The sequence below is a fragment of the Schistocerca cancellata genome, chromosome 9 (genome assembly GCF_023864275.1).
Source record: "Schistocerca cancellata isolate TAMUIC-IGC-003103 chromosome 9, iqSchCanc2.1, whole genome shotgun sequence".
Taxonomy (NCBI): Eukaryota; Metazoa; Arthropoda; class Insecta; order Orthoptera; family Acrididae; genus Schistocerca; species Schistocerca cancellata.
The window spans coordinates 367,335,700-367,356,865 of NC_064634.1; the positions used below are offsets into that span (position 1 = coordinate 367,335,700).

A 21,166-nucleotide genomic window follows, 5' to 3' on the forward strand; every position below is an offset into this window, starting at 1 on the left:
TCAGAAACGACTTCCTGACACTTAAATCTATACTCGATGTTAACAAATTTCTCTTCTTCAGAAACGCTTTCCTTGCCAGTGCCAGTCTACATTTTATATCCTCTCTACTTCGACCATCATCAGTTATTTGCTCCCCAAATAGCAAAACTCTTTTACTACTTTAAGTGTCTCATTTCCTAATCTAATTCCCTCAGCATCACCCGACTTAATTCGACTACATTCCATTATCCTCGTTTTGTTTTTGTTGATTTTCATCTTATACCCTCCGTTCATGACACTATCCATACCGTTCAACTGCTCTTCCAAGTCCTTTGCTGTCTCTGACAGAATTACAATGTCATCGGCGAACCTCAAAGTTTTTATTTCTTTTCCATGGATTTTAATACCTACTCCGAGTTTTTCTTTTGTTTCCTTCACTGCTTGCTCAATATATAGATTGTAACATCGGGGAGAGGCTACAACCCTGTCTCACTCCCTTCCCAACTACTGCTTCCCTTTCATGTCCCTCGACTCTTATAACTGCCATCTGGTTTCTGTACAAATTGTAAATAGCCTTTCGCTCCCTGTATTTTACCCCTGCCACCTTCAGAATTTGAAAGGGAGTATCCAATCAACATTGTCAAAAGCTTTCTCTAAGTCTACAAATGCTAGAAACGTGCCAAGAATACAAAATTTCAGGCATTACCTCTCACCATGGACAACGCGGTGGCTGACGGCCTTCACTTAAGACCGAGAGCAGTGGCGTTTGCTTAGGATTGTCAGTACTAACATACAAGCAAAACTGCGTGAAGTAACCATAGAAATCAATGTGGGACATGGCAGCACGACGTCGCCTGAAGCGTCTTTCCTGGGCTGCTCACCATTTCCGTTGGACGACTGCAAAACTGTAGCCTGGTCAGATGAGTCCCGACATTAGCTGGTAAGAGCTGGTGGCAGGGTTCGAGTGTGGCTCAGACCTCACAAAGCCGTGTACAAAAGTTGTCAACAAGTCACTGTACAAGCTGGTGATGGCTCCATAATGGTGTGGGATGTGTTTACATAGAATGATCTGGGTCCTCTGGTCCAGCTAAACCGGTCATTGACTGAATGGTTATGTTCGGCTTCTTGGAGACCATTTTCAGGCAAACAACGAGGGAATTTTTATGTACGACAATTTGCCATGCCACCGGGCCACAGGTGTTTGCGACTGGTTTGAAGAATACTCTGGGCAACTCGAGCAAATAATTTGGCCACCCAGATCGCCCGACACGGATCCGATCGAGCATTTATGGGACATAATCGAGAGATCCATTCAATTCGTGCATAAAATACTGCACCTGCAACACTTTCACAGTTATAGACGGCTATAGAGGCGTAATGACTCAGTATTTCTTATATGGAATTCCAGTGACTTGTTGAGTCCATCTTACATCGAGTTGCTCTACTACGCCGTGTTATCCCACCTCAGTGTAAACTATACTGACATAACAATATCAGGAAATCAGATGGCAGGTCAGTAATAAGGAAAGAAGGGGAGGCTAGAGGGCAGAAGTCACATAGAGAGGATCTATATAAGGGAAACAATGAAACAGGAAGAGAAGAGGAAATTGGTGAAGATTATACGGGAGGTATGATACTGCTAAAGGAATTTGACAGAATCTGAAAGAGCTAAGTGCAAACAAGGCCCCTGTAGTAGACGACATTTACTCAGAATTATTGAGATCCCTCGGAGAGCCAGTCATGACAATATTACTCCAGATGCTGTGAAAGATACACTATATGATCAAAAGAATCCGAGCACATGGCTGAAAATGACTTGCAAGTTCGTGGCGCCCTTTATCGGTAATGCTGGAAGTCAATATCGTATTGGCCCACCCTTAGCCTTGACGATAGCTTCCACTCTCGCTCGCAAACGTTCCATAAGGTGCTGGAAGGCTTCTTGGGGAGTAGCAGCCCATTCTTCAAGGAGTGCAGCACTGAGGAGAGGTATCGATGTCGATCGCTGAGGCCTGGCACGAAGTTGGCTTTCCAAAACACTCCAAAGATGTTCTGTAGGATTCAGGTCAGGAATTTGTGCAGGGCAGTCCATTACAGGGATGTTGTTTTCCTGTAACCACTTCACCACAGGCCATGCATTATGAAAGAGTACTCGATCGTGTTGAAAGATGCAGTCGCCATTCCCGAATTGTTCTTCAACAGTGGGAAGGTACTTGTACTGTGATAGAGCCACGCAAAACAACAGGGTGTGCAAGTCCCCTCCATGAAAAACACGACCACACCATGAAACCACCGCCTCCGGATTTTGCTGGTAGCACTACAAACGCTGGCAGATGACGTTCACTGGATATTCACCATACCCACACCCTACTATCGGAACGCCACACTCTGTACCGTGATTCGTCACTCCACACAACGTTTTTCCACTGTTCAATCGTCCAATGTTTACTTTCCAGCCACCAAGCGAGACGTCGTTTGGCATTTACCAGCATGATGTGTGGCTAATGAGCAGCCGCTCTACCATGAAATCCAAGTTTTTTTTACATTCCACGTAACTGTTATAGTACTTGCAGTGGATCCTGATGCAGTTTGGAATTCCTGAGTGATTGTGTGGATAGATGTCTGCCTAATACACATTACGACCCTCTTCAACTGTCGGCAATCTCTGTCAGTCAACACACGAGCTCGACCTGCACGCTTTTGTGCTGTACGTGTCCCTTCACGTTTTCACTTAACTATCACATCGGAAACAGTGGAACTATGGATGTTTAGGAGCGTGGAAATCTCGCATACAGACGTATGACGCAAGTGACACATAATCACCTGACCACGTTCAAAGCCCCATTCTGCTCTCTCACGCTGTGTAATGACTACTGTGATCACTGATATGGAGTACCTGGCAGTAGGTGGCAGCACAGTACACCTAATATATAAATATTAGGTGCAATAGGTTTTTGGACGTGTCTGGATACTTTATATCATATAGTATATCTGAGACAGGCGAAATACCCACAGACTTCTAAAAGAATATGATAACTCCAATTCCAAAGGACGTAGGTGCTGACAGGTGTGAATATTACCGAGCTATGAGTTTAATAAGCCATGAGTGCAAAATACGAACACGAATTATCTATAGAAGAATGGAAAAAGTGGTAGAAGACGACCTAAGCCAAAATCAGTTTAGGTTTCAGAGAAATGTAGGAATGTTCGAGGCTCCACGACTAATCTTAGAACATAGATTAAGGAAAGGCAAACGTACGTTTATTGCATTTCTGGATTTACAGAAAGCTTTCGAAAACGCTGATCACAGAATACTCTTTGAATTTTGAAAGTTGCATCGACATACTACTATGAATGAAAGGTTGTTTATAACTTGTACAGACGCCACACTGCAGTGATAAGAATCGAAAGACGTCAAAGAGGAGCAGTAGTTGAGAAGGGAGTGAAATACGATTGTAGCGTATCCCCGGTGTTATTTAGTTCGTACAAAGAGCATGCTGTGAAGGAAACCAAGTAGAAATTTCGAAATTGAATGAAATTGTACGAAAAAAAAATAAAAACTTGGCGGTTTGCCGATAACTTTGTAATTCTGCCAGCGACAGCAAAACACTTGATAGAGCAGTGAAACGGATTGCTTAGTGCCCTGAAAAAATATTGCAAGATGAAAATCAGCAGAAGTAATGTAATGTAGTCGAATTAAATCAGGTGATGCTGAGTGAATTTAATTACGAAATGACACACTAAAAGTAATTGTTGAGTTTTGCTGTATAGACAGCAGAAATAACTTGACTATGGCCGAAATAGGATGTAAAATAAGGACTCACAGTGGGGAGAAATGCATTTAAGTGTTAGGAAATCTTTCGTGAGGATATTTCTGGAGTGTAACCTTGTACGGAAATCAAATGTGGATGATAAACAGTTCAGACAAGAAGAGAATAGATTTTTTTCAAATGTGGTGTTACAGAAGAATGCTGAAGATAAGAGTGGTAGATCGAATAACAAACAGGAAATGATTAATGGAATTGAGGAAAAAAGAAATTTGTGGCACAACCTGACTGAAGGAGGGGATCAGTTAGTCGATATAAGGTCCGCCTGTTATGCAATACACTGTTTTTTATCATATAGGCCCAAACATGTTTCAGTGCCTTTATACCATCGTCAGTGGGTTTTCTTTATTCAAAACTGTAACATGAAAACGTGATTTAAGTGATAATCGATCTACGAATATTAAGACTAAAAGTAGTTTTATTTGTTGTTGTCATCTTAATGTTACTTTATAGTGTTACGGAATACCCTCTGTACATTAACTGGTGCTAGCAGCTTGTCATCTACAGCTAAATGATGTCAATGTGAAAATGACTGAACAGATATCACTTTATATTTAACGTTAATTTTATCTCGTGAAGACATTTTGCTTCTATAAATGTGGTTAGTTATGTTTAGCTTTTGCAAATTCTGCGTTCCAAAGAATTGTTGAGAAGTACACACAAGCGCTACACATATTTTACACAACTTCGTTTCTAAATAACGCTTTTCAACTTTGTGTATTGGCAATGTAAATGTTGCTGTTGTGTGTCCAGTCCCAGTTAGCATTCACTTTTTCTCAAGTGGGTTTGACACCAAACTTGAATTTTGTTGAGTTAAGTTCTTTTAATATGTTGAACTGTGTATCATTGCGTTGTGAAGTGTACTCATTTAGAATGTTTCCTTCTCCTAGTGCCTTCTGTATGTGGACGTTTTCTTCTGTTCTATGTTTATGATCCATTCAGTGATAAGTAATTTTTAGGGATTTTATCCCTGTTCACACTGATGTTTCATTCATTATTATTAGTTTTGCACCGCTTTTCCTAGGCGTGGCTCATTCTGCAGGCATGCTTTGTACATTTTTACAAGCATCTTTTGGGTGTACTCAGTATTATTATAAACATCCATCGCTGTGGTTTGACTTATAACGTGGATAACTTTCCAAAAGCTGGGACTCTGTAACTGTCCATCAACGTTATGGAAATAAAACCGTTGTGGATACTCTTCATAGTTTCTTGTTGATCGTCAACACTATGGTTCTGTATTTCTACCATTTCAGAAATCTCACACACTGATTTGTTTTTTTGATAGATAAACCTGAAGATGCGTGTATACCGATGCGAAACCGACAGTCGCAAATAAAGCATCTTCATACAGCTATGCGGCTATTGCAAACACATCATTATTCTTGCTTCTATTTTAGCTGAATTATGGTTGAGTTGTCAGGTGGTCATCAAATGTGCTGTGGGAGTGTGGAGTTCTGAAGTGTTTTGAACATATTGTTTTAGAGTTCCCGCACGTTTGCTCTATTTATACTATGTGACGAGGTAGTTGCATGTAACTTCATATAAGCCTGATCTGTTGAATTTACCTGTGGGTATTTCCTGTGTCTAAGTGTTTTCCGTCTTGCGTTTGTAGTCTGTCCTGTATCTTATTTGAAGTTTCTGTTTCTTTAAAACGTTGCCTCTTTTGTGAACAGTTTTATTATTGTAGGTGAGTACGTCCCATTTTCTTTAGTGTGAAGGTTGTTGCACTGCTGTGTCTGGCAAGTGACTATTGTCTGTGTGTTGCGTTCTTCTGTGTTGTGCAAGGTCTTATGTACATGTGGCATGTTCATTCCATTTTACTTTTACATATTTGTTGGTTTAGTTTCTCCAACGTATGGATATTATAACTGTTCTATGGGTGTTCTGTTTAACCTGTGTTGATGACTGGAAACATGTTGCCTGGACGGACGAGTCTCGTTTCAAATTGTATCGAGCAGATGGACGTGTACGGGTAAGGAGACAACAGCAGGAAGCCATGGGACTACATTACAGCAGGGTACTGTTCAAGCTGGTGGAGGTTCTGTAATGGTGTAGGGCGTGTGCAGTTGTAGTGGAACCCTCGTATTTCTAGAAACGACTGTGACAGGTAACACGTACATAAGCATCCTGTCTGATGACCTATATCCATTCATGGATCATTGTGCATCCAGACGGACTTGGGGAATTCCAGCAGAACATTGCGACACCCTACACGTACAGAATTACTACACAGTGGCTTCAGAAACACTCTTCTGAGCTTAAACGCTTCCGCGGGCTAGCTTCCCAGACATGAACATTGTTGAGCATATTTGGGACACCTTGCAATGTGCTGTTCAGAAGAGGTTTCCACACCCTCGTACTCTTACGGATTTATGGACAGCCCTGCCAGGATTCATAGTGTCAATTCCCTCCAGCACGACTTAAAACAATAGTCGAATCCATGCGAAGTCGTGTTGCTGCCCTTCTGCGTGCTCGCGGAGGGCCTACACAAGATAGGCAGGTGTACCAAATTCTTTTACCTTTCAGTGTATATATGTCAGCCAGAAGTTTATCATTCGCAATGTAGCGTCAATATAAATAAAATAAGTAACCCAGCACTGCCGTGTATTAATTTTGCCAATTTTCTATTAAAAATGAAAACAAAAATGTGCTGTTTTTTTTAGTGTAATATCCCAGACAATTTCTGTACCTGCCTACAACACGATTTTGTAAACGCTCTACGACAATGCCTCTTCGCAGGCCTATAAATAGCGACTGCTCTGGCCCACAACCGTTTGCGCTTTACGGTTGAAAGCTGTCGAAAGCGCTGACAGGTATCTGGGATTTCCTTAAGCTGACTCACTGTAAGAATGTTTCAGTAATAAAGAATAAATGTATCAAAACTTCACGCATAAATCGTAATTTGTTCACGCATCTCAGCGTTTTTCACGTCATATCTCTTGGCTCAAATTGTTCAATCGGCTCTGAGCACTATGGGACTCAACATCTGAGGTCATCAGTCCCCTAGAACTTAGAACTACTTAAACCTAACTAACCTAAGGACATTACACACATCCATGCCCAAGGCAGGATTCGAACCTGCGACCGTAGCGGTCGCGCGGTCCTAGACTGAAGCGCCTAGAACCGCTCGGCTACACCGGTCGGCATATCTGTTGAACTGTGTGTTGTACAATGATATATTTGTCAAGGTACATTCAGCGGCATATGTGGATACTGACAACGAAATAAGATGGGAGTCAGTCTTAATAACGTTATATCTCATGAACTATTTGTGGTACCATGATATAATTTTGTAGGGGTATTTAACTGCATATGTGGATATTGTCTGCAAAATTTATCGCAAGTAGAGATGCTAGCAGAGAAGTAATTCATTTAAACGGCAGTTTTTCGTTCGTATGACGTCATATCTCCTGAAGTGTCACAGGTAGGTGGTTCTTCACCCCTACTGCCATTGTCGCTTGATAGTAAGGGATGTGTGAACCAAGTTTGGTTGAAATCGGTCCGTTGGTTTAGGAGGAGTTGTGTAAAACACACACACACACACACACACACACACACACACGCACACGCACACACATACATTTTTATAGTAGGTCTGGATGTCATCTGTTAGAATGCATTTATGCATGTTCTACACATACAGTGTGCATATCGGTAGCAAATCAGATATGCCTTTTTGCCGACACACCTGTACAATGATTTCGTGTTCTATGGCAGACTTCCAACCACCACCTCCGCCGCCGCCGAAGATGCACCGGCCTCTGACGCCGCCGTCGCTGCCTCCACCTCCGCCCGCGCCGCACGACCTGCCTCCGACGCCCGCCACAGGAGAGCAGCACCAGCAACAGCTACCGACTACGTTTCGGCCTTCGCCCGCTAGGCCGCAGCACCGCCTGGAGGCGGCCGACAACGACCCGGAGCCGCAGTCGTGCAACTTGGTGGCCAACGACCTGTGTCTCGAATCCGACGACTACCCAGAGTAAGACTCCTACTTCCGTTTTAGCCGTGGCAAAGACGGGAATAATTTTTTTGTTTTGTTTAGGAATCATCCTGGTTTTCTTTCAAAAGAGATTTTGAAAATACGACACAGCATTGCCTGTTTTGTTAAGGAGTATAATATAATGTTCCTTCGGACATGCGAAACAGCTACAGCCGTAAAGAAATACTGGGAATGTACTCGCAGCTGTGAATATGAACCACCTTCAGCTGTATTTCAGGCATTTCCGAAGGAAAATGGCATCACACTTCTTAATAACACAGGCACTTCTATGTCGAATGTATTCTCCAGTACCAGGCGCTCGACTCTGAATACATGTGTTCTTCCTGGACGGGAACATACATAATGTACGAGTGCAGGTTGTGACACAAGGACGACGACGTACGGAAGTTGTGTCTGACAATGATTTGTATACGTACAGCCGAAGCAGTAGCGGTCTGGCTTTCTGTGCACCATGTCCTCCTCGACATTAAGACTTGTGCGATATGGTATCTGGTTGTTAATGAGAAATACATGACACAACGTCGTCTACATGCCATTAACATGACAGATTCACTGCTGTGACCCCATTGTCACACGCCTGACACGGATGAATGTCGACTGATGTATGGGTGCTCTGCAGAAGTGTGGCAGTTGATTCAGAAAACTCTTGCCTTTCTTCTACGTACGGCTCCCCATGCTACTGCACCGAATTTCCAGATGAGATTTTTTTCCCAAGCACGAATACTAATAGTATGAATTGTATAAAATGGCTATCGATGAAACTTCCTGGCAGATGAAAACTGTGTGCCCGACCGAGACTCGAACTCGGGACCTTTGCCTTTCGCGGGCAAGTGCTCTACCATCTGAGCTACCGAAGCACGACTCACGCCCGGTACTCACAGCTTTACTTCTGCCAGTACCTCGTCTCCTACCTTCCAAACTTTACAGAAGCTCTCCTGCGAACCTTGCCGAACTAGCACTCCTGAAAGAAAGGATACTGCGGAGACATGGCTTAGCCACAGCCTGGGGGATGTTTCCAGAATGAGATTTTCACTCTGCAGCGGAGTGTGCGCTGATATGAAACTTCCTGGCAGATGAAAACTGTGTGCCCGACCGAGACTCGAACTCGGGACCTTTGCCTTTCGCGGGCAAGTGCTCTACCATCTGAGCTACCGAAGCACCACTCACGCAGGTCTCACAGCTTTACTTCTGCCAGTATCTCGTCTCCTACCTTCCAAACTTTACAGAAGCTCTCCTGCGAACCTTGCAGAACTAGCACTCCTGAAAGAAAGGATACTGCGGAGACATGGCTTAGCCACAGCCTGGGGGATGTTTCCAGAATGAGATTTTCACTCTGCAGCGGAGTGTGCGCTGATATGAAACTTCAGGAGTGCTAGTTCTGCAAGGTTCGCAGGAGAGCTTCTGTAAAGTCTGAAAGGTAGAAGACGAGATACTGGCAGAAGTAAAGCTGTGAGACCGGGCGTGAGTCGTGCTTCGGTAGCTCATATGGTAGAGCACTTGCCCGCGAAAGGCAAAGGTCCCGAGTTCGAGTCTCGGTCGGGCACACAGTTTTCATCTGCCAGGAAGTTTCATATCAGCGCATACTCCGCTGCAGAGTGAAAATCTCATTCTGGCTATCGATCTCTTTCTTGTTCCAGGAGGGAGGTGAGTGTTCGTGATTTGCGGACAAAGCTCGCTTTACCTTTCTCATGCACAATCCGATACCTCAATACTATGCTAACTTTCTGGGTACTGCGTTCTTCGACCAATCTCCCTTTCACTGCCACCCCTCTGCAGCAAGTCTCCGAATGAAGCACTTGTGAAACGGTTTTAGTTCACGAAATCAAATTATCGTTTATTTTGAGAGATCCATATGGGCCTGAAGATAGCATAGTGGAATGTCGAAACTGTTGCTGTCAAAGTAAAATAAAATAACATCTTAGTTACACGGCTGTTGGAGAATTTCATTGATATTGACAGTTACGTAACCAGCGGATGTCCACTGTCCATAATGGAGCAACAGAGACAAATTTTCATTGTCGTCGTTCTAATATACAGCCGAATCTATTTGATTTTCGCTACTGCGGATGCATTTTCTGGATTAGGAAAGCCAAAAGAAGGCACAACTTCGACCAGCAGAAGATCTGAAATCTGTTCCTTCAAAGTCAAGTCATGCGTCTTAATCATTTACTGTTGGTGCGGTAATTTTTTCCTGAGAATGGTAACAAGTTTTTAGAAACAACTATAACTGCACATTTTTCTCCAATTCAATGGCGGTTTTCGAGCCTGTTATCACTTGTAGTTGAATATGAAATAAATCCTCCTAGGGTATGATATACTCATCATCATAGGTTCGACAATGCAATATTTGTAATTTACAGCAACCATAATAAATTGCTCGCCGTCACAAACTCAGAATATGCATTATTCTTTTCCAAAGTAATTTGAGGTATTGGGTCATTCGTAGTTACAAACCTGGAACCCTTCGGAATCTCTACCACAATCATGCAGAGTCCGACTTCGCGGTGTAACAACTTATATGAATGGGTGCATGTTACGGCTGTTGCTTTGCGGAACATACGATGGTCAGCATCTGAGATGACGCTGATCGTCTCGAAACTGCTAATGACGTAAAAAAGATATATTGTACTTTTTTATTTCGTAAGGAGAACTGCAATCACTGAATAACAGAGTTCTATTTAGAAATCGTATTTATTTTTTAATTTGGTCGGATTCGGATAGTTAAACAATCCTTCTTCAGATACACTCCTAGAAACTGAAATAAGAACACCGTGAATTCATTGTCCCAGGAAGGGGAAACTTTATTGACACATTCCTGGGGTCAGATACATCACATGATCACACTGACAGAACCACAGGCACATAGACACAGGCAACAGAGCATGCACAATGTCGGCACTAGTACAGTGTATATCCACCTTTCGCAGCAATGCAGGCTGCTATTCTGCCATGGAGACGATCGTAGAGATGCTGGATGTAGTCCTGTGGAACGGCTTGCCATGCCATTTCCACCTGGCGCCTCAGTTGGACCAGCGTTCGTGATGGACGTGCAGACCGCGTGAGACGACGCTTCATCCAGTCCCAAACATGCTCAATGGGGGACATATCCGGAGATCTTGCTGGCCAGGGTAGTTGACTTACACCTTCTAGAGCACGTTGGGTGGCACGGGATACATGCGGACGTGCATTGTCCTGTTGGAACAGCAAGTTCCCTTGCCGGTCTAGGAATGGTAGAACGATGGGTTCAATGACGGTTTGGATGTACCGTGCACTATTCAGTGTCCCCTCGACGATCACCAGTGGTGTACGGCCAGTGTAGGAGATCGCTCCCCACACCATGATGCCGGGTGTTGGCCCTGTGTGCCTCGGTCGTATGCAGTCCTGATTGTGGCGCTCACCTGCACGGCGCCAAACACGCATACGACCATCATTGGCACCAAGGCAGAAGCGACTCTCATCGCTGAAGACGACACGTCTCCATTCGTCCCTCCATTCACGCCTGTCGCGACACCACTGGAGGCGGGCTGCACGATGTTGGGGCGTGAGCGGAAGACGGCTTAACGGTGTGCGGGACCGTAGCCCAGCTTCATGGAGACGGTTGCGAATGGTCCTCGCCGATACCCCAGGAGCAACAGTGTCCCTAATTTGCTGGGAAGTGGCGGTGCGGTCCCCTACGGCACTGCGTAGGATCCTACGGTCTTGGCGTGCATCCGTACGTCGCTGCGGTCCGGTCCCAGGTCGACGGGCACGTGCACCTTCCGCCGACCACTGGCGACAACATCGATGTACTGTGGAGACCTCACGCCCCACGTGTTGAGCAATTCGGCGGTACGTCCACCCGGCCTCCCGCATGCCCACTATACGCCCTCGCTCAAAGTCCGTCAACTGCACATACGGTTCACGTCCACGCTGTCGCGGCATGCTACCAGAGTTAAAGACTGCGATGGAGCTCCGTATGCCACGGCAAACTGGCTGACACTGACGGCGGCGGTGCACAAATGCTGCGCAGCTAGCGCCATTCGACGGCCAACACCGCGGTTCCTGGTGTGTCCGCTGTGCCGTGCGTGTGATCATTGCTTGTACAGCCCTCTCGCAGTGTCCGGAGCAAGTATGGTGGGTCTGACACACCGGTGTCAATGTGTTCTTTTTTCCATTTCCAGGAGTGTATGAGTAGTTTCTTGCTGCCATTAGTTATTTTGACAGCAGAAGGCTGCATAGTTCCTAAAGTGACCTATTACTTTGTAACAAGACCAGATCCGAAGATCAGTTCTTTGTAAAACGAACCTATGCATGTCCTCCTATTTCGGTACAACTTTGAAGCGCTAAAACTTATCTGCATGCAACAGTATCGTTCGCGGAAAAGATAAACTGAATTTCTAAAGTTCCATACAAGGTCATTTATACATATTTTGAAAAAAAAAAATTGTTTATAACCACTCCGTACGCCCGACGTTACTTTCACATCTAAAGATTATTCTCCACTGAGAATGACTTACTATGTTCTGTCAGCTAGAAACTCTTCAGTCTAATCACACAGCTGATCTGATATTCCGTGCGCTCTTATTTTGTTTATTAGGCAGCAGTACGGAACTGTGTAGGACGTACTGTATTCCTGAAGTCAATAAGCACGGTATCAACCTTGGTGCCGGTATCTACTGCTTTCTAGGTCTCCTGGACGAACACAGCGTGCAGGATTTCAGAGGACCGTTGTTTCGGGATATGTTGATACCCACGGAGGAGTTTTCGGTCTCCAGAATTGTTATAAAACGCGAGCGTAAAACGCACGCAAGGCATACGTAGAACATGTATACGATCCTACGGCTGAGTATGCAGGGTTAGAGGATGAACAAGAATGTGATGAAAATGGCTGGGATCCAACAAAAGTTGGAGGAAGCGAACCAGAATCTTAAGGAAAGGAATGTGGTGGACTGTGATCAAATACCATCTGAGGCGTTGAAGGCCTCAGTGAATGATACTATAACTTGAATTACAAATCTGATCAACAGAATGTGTGACTCAGGTATCTGGCCTGAAATCCTTAAGACCATAATTACTCCCTTACGAAAGAAATGCAACACCAATCAATATAAAGATTACAGGACATTAAGTTTTGTGTAACATTTTTCCAAGGCTGTGACGAGAATAGTGTTGAGAAGAATAGGAAGGAAAATAGAGAAGAATATAGGAGAAGATTAGTTAGGATTTAGCAAAAGGAAAAGGTATCGGACATGAAATTGTGTCTCTGAAGATGACGGCAGAGAACTTTTTGGAAGTAAAGAGGGAAATGACAGACCTGAATGGTGTAAGATGTTGAAGATTATGGAACACACTGATTTAGGCCGGAAGGATAGAAGGCTGATGAAGCAAATCTATATGGGACAGAAAGTGTTAGTTCGAGAAGAACAAGATGAAACTGAAGAGGTGGGGATTCGAAGTTGTGTGAGACGGAGTTGGTGTATGTCACTAGAACGTTTCAATATATTCGCCGGAAAGCTAATGATTAAGGCCTTAGAAAAACCGAAAAGACTATTAGTGGGAGGAGAAAGAATAAAAACTATCAAGCACGCTGATGATATGACTTATAACCCACCCACCTCTCCGGCTAATTAGGATATTCTATATGGCTGTGTACTTAAAGTCCCTAATCTGTGCTGGCCGCTGTGGCCGAGCGGTTCTAGGTGCTTCAGTCCGGAACCGCGCTGCTGCTACGGTCGCAGGTTTGAATCCTTGCTTGGGCGTGGATATGTGTGATGTCCTCAGGTTAGTTAGGTTTAAGTAATTCTAAGTCTAGGGGACTGATGACGTCCGATGTTAAGTCCCATGGTGCTTAGAGCCATTTTTGAACCTAATCTGCGGGGAAAAGGCCACTACTCCGAAGAAAAATGTAAGACCGAGAGAAGTAGATGATGTTATAACCGAATCGCTACTGCTCAGTACTTTAGTAATGACGATTAGAAACGAAGTTTGCTTAACTTTATATTTTTTTATTACGTAAATTAGTTTTTAATTAACACTAGTTAGTGGAAAATTTGAAAAAGGTTTTCAAAGATTTCAGCAATGAAAATAACCAGCGGTCCCCAGTTCCTCACCGGAACAAGAATAATTAATTGAAACTGAACCTTATAATCGTAAGCAATAGTTATTGGCGTCATGATGTAGGAAAAGTAACTGACGCACAATTTCAAGTACTTCACACCACACATGTCACAGTAGTCAAATAATAATCAAATAGCAAACACATACAACATATTATATTAATTTTCAAAGATCAGTTAAAGTAAGATTGTATACTGGTTGTGGACAGAAACTTTTTGTTACGTTACTCACCGTAATACTAACAACCGTAATTGTAGCAAGCAGAAAGATTGCTTGAATTTACTCATTGGTAGGAAGTCATTTACCTAGCAATTACTCTAATATTTCTTTCTAACAAAAGCTATAAATTATGCCACAAGCTATAAATTAGAAACTGTGCTTTGACAGTGAAATTCAGTGTCCAAGTTACGTAAAGTTTTAGTACTAATTTTTATTATGAAAGTTACTGTAATTTTAGCAAATTAATTAATACTGGCTTTTGCATCATTCTGTTTCTGACATTATTCATAGTCCAGCCAAAGATTTCAATATTACGTAATTGTCCAAAAGTTGGAAAAATTATGTTTCGATAATCTAATAAATTAATGCTCACTTCATTTTCAGTTCATTTTCTGATTACCTCGGTCCATACAAAGGGATAGGATGGATATTACTTGGATAATGACTTAGAAAAATTATTTACGTGACAATGTACACAAAAACAATGTTTTTTAAGCAATAAAATTCCAACTACGAGGATCAGCCTATTACACTTCTAGTTATAAAAAGTCTAGATCATACTTCTCTTTATGATGTCTTTCGTGTGTCGAGTGGCTTCGTTCAGCGGTAAAATAGGGCTGAGGTTGATCTTCTTGCCATGCCATAGCCAATAACAAGGGCCCCACAGTACTCTTGATGTTATGTGAATTACTCTTGCTGCATTTGTACTGTGACCAATAAATGCCATAGCTTGCGCATATTAAACATCCGCCAAACCAGCCATTTCAGTTTTCACTGCTCCGCACTTAGGAAACATAATTTTTATCTCCGCACTTTTGCATAGCCACACCGGCGAATACCCACAACCAACGACCCCAGTCGTCTCCTCGCGACCCCAAACTGTTACTTTTTTTGGTGCGCCCGCACGCCCGGCGATAATGCGTTTATAATTTATTATACTGTTTGACAATATTTTTCCCTGACTAGGACAGTGTGTCTATTTACAAAATGTTAACATTCCATGTGTAAATAACAAGTAGCATTTGTAACTTGAAAACATATTTACAAGAATAATATTCAGCACAACTAATAAAACAAACTTCGGAAAACACGTAGAGAATGTATGATCAGCCACAGAGTTGTGGTGATATAGACAGTGCTGCAGAAATGGAGGAAGAGCTCCAGGTAACGATGGAGAATATTGTTACAGTGGCTAAAGACTTTGGAATAAATTTGAACATTGGCAAGATTTAAGTGATGAGAATCGGAAAAGAAGATGATTCGGTTAATATATCACTAGAGGGAAACTAGAAAATCTAAAAAGGGAAATGCAAAGGCTCACTCTAGATATAGTAGGGGTCAGTGAAGTGAAGTGGAAGTAAGACAAGGATTTCTGGTCAGATGAGTATCGGGTAATATCAACAGCAGCAGAAAATGGTATAACAGGTGTAGGATTCGTTATGAATAGGAAGGTAGGGCAGAGGGTGTGTTACTGTGAACAGTTCAGTGACCGGGTTGTTCTAATCAGAATCGACAGCAGACCAACACCGACAACGATAGTTCAGGTACACATGCCGACGTCGCGAGCTGAAGATGAACAGATAGAGAAAGTGTATGAGGATATTGAAAGGGTAATGCAGTATGTAAAGGGGGACGAAAATCTAATAGTCATGGGCGACTGGAATGCCGTTGTAGGGGAAAAAGTAGAAGGAAAGGTTACAGGAGAATATGGGCTTGGGACAAGGAATGAAAGAGGAGAAAGACTAATTGAGTTCTGTAACAAGTTTCAGCTAGTAATAGCGAATATCCTGTTCCAGAATCACAAGAGGAGGAGGTATACTTGGAAAAGGCCGGGAGATTCGGGAAGATTTCAATTAGATTACATCATGGTCAGAGAGAGATTCCGAAATCAGATACTGGATTGTAAGGCGTACCCAGGAGCAGATATAGACTCAAATCACAATATAGTAGTGACGAAGAGTAGGCTGAAGTTCAAGACATTAGTCAGGAAGAATCAATACGCAAAGAAGTGGGATACGGAAGTACTAAGGAAAGACGAGATACGTTTGAAGTTCTCTAACGCTATAGATACAGCAATAAGGAATAACGCAGTAGGCAGTACAGTTGAAGAGGAATGGACATCTCTAAAAAGGGCCATCACAGAAGTTGCGAAGGAAAACACAGGTACAAAGAAGGTAGCTGCGAAGAAACCATGGGCAACAGAAGAAATACTTCAGTTGATTGATGAAAGGAGGAAGTACAAACATGTTCCGGGAAAATCAGGAATACAGAAATACAAGTCGCTGAGGAATGAAATAAATAGGAAGTGCAGGGAAGCTAAGACGAAATGGCTGCAGGAAAAATGTGAAGACATCGAAAAAGATATGATTGTCGGAAGCACAGACTCAGCATAGGAAAGTCAAAACAACCTTTGGTGACATTAAAAGCAACAGTGGTAACTTTAAGAGTGCAACCGGAATTCCACTGGTAAATGCAGAGGAGAGAGCAGATAGGTGGAAAGAATACATTGAAAGCCTCTATGAGGGTGAAGATTTGTCTGATGTGATAGCAGAAGAAGGAGGAGTCGATTTAGAAGAGATAGGGCATCCAGTATTAGAATCGGAATTTAAAAGAGCTTTGGAGGACTTACGGTCAAATAAGGCAGAAGGGATAGATAACATTCCATCAGAATTTCTAAAATCATTGGGGGAAGTGACAACAAAACGACTATTCACGTTGGTGTGTAGAATATATGAGTCTGGCGATATACCATCTGACTTTCGGAAAAGCATCATCTACACAATTCCGAAGACGGCAAGGGCTGACAAGTGCGAGAATTATCGCACAATCAACTTAACAGCTCATGCATCGAAGCTGCTTACAAGAATAATATACAGAAGAATGGAAAAGAAAATTCAGAATGCGCTAGGTGACGATCAGTTTGGCTTTAGGAAAAGTAAAGGGACGAGAGAGGCAATTCTGACGTTACGGCTAATAATGGAAGCAAGGCTAAAGAAAAATCAAGACACTTTCATAGGATTTGTCGACCTGGAAAAAGCGTTCGACAATATAAAATGGCGCAAGCTGTTGGAGATTCTGAAAAAGTAGGGGTAAGCTATAGGGAGAGACGGGTCATATACAATACGTACAACAACCAAGAGGGAATAATAAGAGTGGACGATCAAGAACGAAGTGCTCGTATTAAGAAGGGTGTAAGACAAGGCTGTAGCCTTTCGCCCCTACTCTTCAATCTGTACATCGAGGAAGCAATGATGGAAATAAAAGAAAGGTTCAGGAGTGGAATTAAAATACAAGGTGAAAGGATATCAATGATACGATTCGCTGATGACATTGCTATGCTGAGTGAAAGTGAAGAATAATTAAATGATCTGCTGAACGGAATGAACAGTCTAATGAGTACACAGTATGGTTTGAGAGTAAATCGGAGAAAGTCGAATGTAATGAGAAGTACTAGAAATGAGAACAGCGAGAAACTTAACATCAGGATTGATGGTCACGCAGTCAATGAAGTTAAGGAATTCTGCTACCTAGGCAGTAAAATAACCAATGACGGACGGAGAAAGAAGGACATCAAAAGCAGACTCGCTATGGCAAAAAAGGCATTTCTGGCCAAGAGAAGTCTACTAATATCAAATACCGGCCTTAATTTGAGGAAGAACTTTCTGAGGATGTACGTCTGGAGTACAGCATTGTACGGTAGTGAAACATGGACTGTGGGAAAACCGGAACAGAAGAGAATCGAAGCATTTGAGATGTGGTGCTATAGACGAATGTTGAAAATTAGGTGGACTGGTAAGGTAAGGAATGAGGAGGTTCTACGCAGAATCGGAAAGGAAAGGAATATGTGGAAAACACTGATAAGGAGAAGGGACGGGATGATAGGACATCTGCTAAGACATGAGGGAATGACTTCCATGGTACTAGAGCTGTAGAGTGCAAAAACTGTAGAGGAAGACAGAGATTGGAATACGTCAAGCAAATAATTGAGGACGTAGGTTGCAAGTGCTACTCTGAGATGAAGAGGTTAGCACAGGAAAGGAATTCGTGGCGGGCCGCATCAAACCAGTCAGTAGACTGATGACACAAAAAAAAAAGAAAAAGATGGAATGGTATTAGAACAGGTTCAGTCATTCCAGTGTTTCGGATGCTTGATAACTTCCAGCTGAACTTGTACAGAGGAATCCAGTAGCAGAATGTCCATGGGAAAGAGAGCTTTCGTTAGAGTGAAACATTAACTGACAGGCAGAAGCACACCCCTTATACTTAGGAAGAAGTTCATCAAAGGTAGTGTGTGGAGAGTGGTGCCTTGTTGTTCTGAAACGTGGACACTCATACAGAAAGAACAAAAATAGTAAGAAAGTTATGAAACGCGGCTGCGGAGGAGAACGGAGAAAGTGAAATGTGTCGACAGAACGAGAAATGAGGTGGTGTTGAACACGGTAGGAGAGGAGAGGAAGTTCGTTAAGGATGTTACAGAAGAGGAAAACATCTTAGATGGACATATATTACGAAGGAATTGTGTACTACAGAGAATCAAGGAGGGAAAAGTAGAAGAAAAAGAGGAAGAATTGGGATGCGAGATGTGATGAGAGAAAGTAGTTACAAGGAAATGAGGGAGAGTGCTCATGTCACAGATGTATGGAGGATGTTCAGTTGATATCTGTCTGAAGACAGATTTACTGAAAGAAGAAGAAAACGCGTTCCAAAATTCTATAACATATCGACGTCAGAGATGTAGGCCTATAGTTCTGTGCATCTGTTCGACGACCCCTTTAGGAAACGGGAATAACTGACGACCTCTCACCAGGAACGCTTCACTTCTCCAACGACCTCCAATGCACTGTTACCAGTAGAAGAGCATGTTCGTTCACATGTCGAACCGTTTTGGTATCCCATCAGATCCTTTGGCTTTTGCTCTGCTGAGCGATTTCAGTTGCTTTTCATTGCCGTGGACATTTACTTTGATGCCTGTCATTTTGGCGATTTAAAGGAGGAATCACAATTTCAGTGAAAGAATTTTGGGAAAAGACTTTTAGTGTTTCGTGCCCTCTCCCATTCTTCGTTTCGATGGCATTATAATCACCTTCATTCACGTGGTGGCAACACTTCTTCGAGCCCAATATGGAAGACTCCTAAGGACAAAATTTTTTTGGAAAATACAGCTTGTAACATACGAGTCTCCCAGTTTTTGAGGTAATAATCTCTACACGTAGAAAAAGAAAATATGCTATACACACAAGGAAGCGTTTATTTCCATGGTAGATCATTTTTTTATTTCTTAGCATAATATATTACTCTTAGGAAACAGGCAGGTATAGGACATACACAGAAGCGCCAAAGAAACTGGTATAGGCTTGCGAATTCAAATACAGAGATATGTGAACAGGCAGAATACGGCGCTGGGAACTGCAGCACCTATATAAAATAGAAAGTGTCTGCCGCTGTTGTTAGATCGGTTACTGCTGCTAGAATGGCAAGTTATGAAGATTTAAGTAAGTTTGAACGTGGCGTTATTGTCGGCGCTTGAGCTACGGAACAGCATCTCCGAGGTAGCGATGAAGTGGGGTTTTTCCCGTCCGACCATTTCACGAGTGCAGTGTGAATATCAGGAATACGGTAAAACATCAAATCTTCGAGATCGATGCGGCCGGAAAAAGATCCTGCAAGGTCGGGACCAACGACAACTGAAGAGAATCGTTCAGCGCGACAGAAGGGCAACCTTCAAATTGCTGCAGATTTCAATGCTGGGTCATCAAGAAGTGTCAGTGTGCGAACCATTCAACAAGACATCATCAATATGGGCTTTCGAAGCCGAAGGCCCACTCGTGTACCTTTGCTGACTGCACAACATAACGGTTTACGCATCGCCTGGGCCCGTCAACACCGACATTGGACTGTTGATGACGTGAAACATGTTGCTTGGTTGGACGAGTCTCGTTTCAAGTTGTATAGAACGGATGGACGTGTACGGGTGCGGAGACAGCCTCATGAATCCATGGGCCCTGCATATCAACAGGGGACTGTTCAAGCTGGTGGAGGCTCTGTAATGGTGTGGGGAATGTGCATTTGGAGTGATATGAGACCCTTGGCACGTCTAGATACGATTCTGATAGGTGACACGTACGTAAGCATCCTGCATCTGTTCGTATCTATTGTGCATTCCGACGGACTTTGGCATTTCCAGCAGTACAGTGCGACACCCCTTATGTCCAGAATTGCTACAAAGTGGCTCCAGGAACGCTCTTCTGTATTTAAACACTTCCACTGGTCGCCAAACTCTCCAGAACTTGAACATTATTGAGCATATCTGGGATATCTTTCAATGTGCTATTCAGAAGAGGTCTTGACCCATGGTACTCTTACGGACAACCCTGCAGTATTCATGGTGTCAGTTCCCTCCAGCACTACTTCAGACATTAGCAGAGTCCAAGCCACGTCGTGTTGCGGCACTTCTGCGTGCTCGCGGAGGCCCTACACCATATTTGGCTGGTGTACCAGTTTCTTTGGCTCTTCAGTGTATAAGAGTACCACCTGAGAGTCTTTCTTGTGTGAAATATTCAAACGGACGTCTTGGTTACGCATGGCATTATCTCTTAGGCGTTCATGTTTTTTCATCCACTATCAACGGAAAAATTTATTTAGAGGATACTTTTCGTGACGTTCCATTTTGAGAGTTACGAAACATCCAATTTATTCACCATGGTGCAGCTCCTCATTTCATTGTTTGTTATGCCTGTCGACTTCTACACAAGAGATTCCGTAGAAAGAGGTGAACTAATTCCCTCGCTTGTACCTTATCCGGACCTAAGCGGATTATACTTTTATTAATGGGGGCATTTGACAGCTCTTGTGTACTAAACCGCAGTGGGTGATGCAGAGACTCTCGGGTTCACATTGTACAAGCTGTGGAGGCAACGCAAAACGCTACATACAGCAGCGCATCAGGGATTCAGTGCGAGGGCGGCTAAAATGTCCAGTTGCTGGTTAACTAGGCAACTACTACCACGAGCAATGAAAGAATTGATTTTCATTATTTTCTACCCCT

At 43.1% G+C, this 21,166-nt stretch overlaps 1 protein-coding gene across 1 annotated transcript in view; it reads left to right on the plus strand.

The window, feature by feature from the left end:
* LOC126101421 (neurotrophin 1) overlaps window positions 1–21,166 on the plus strand; it is a 125,277-nt gene that overhangs the window by 50,904 nt on the left and 53,207 nt on the right. The window contains exon 4 of the mRNA XM_049912082.1: window positions 7,687–7,785. Coding sequence (XP_049768039.1) covers window positions 7,687–7,785 — 99 coding nt within the window. The remainder of the gene's footprint in view (window positions 1–7,686; window positions 7,786–21,166) is intronic.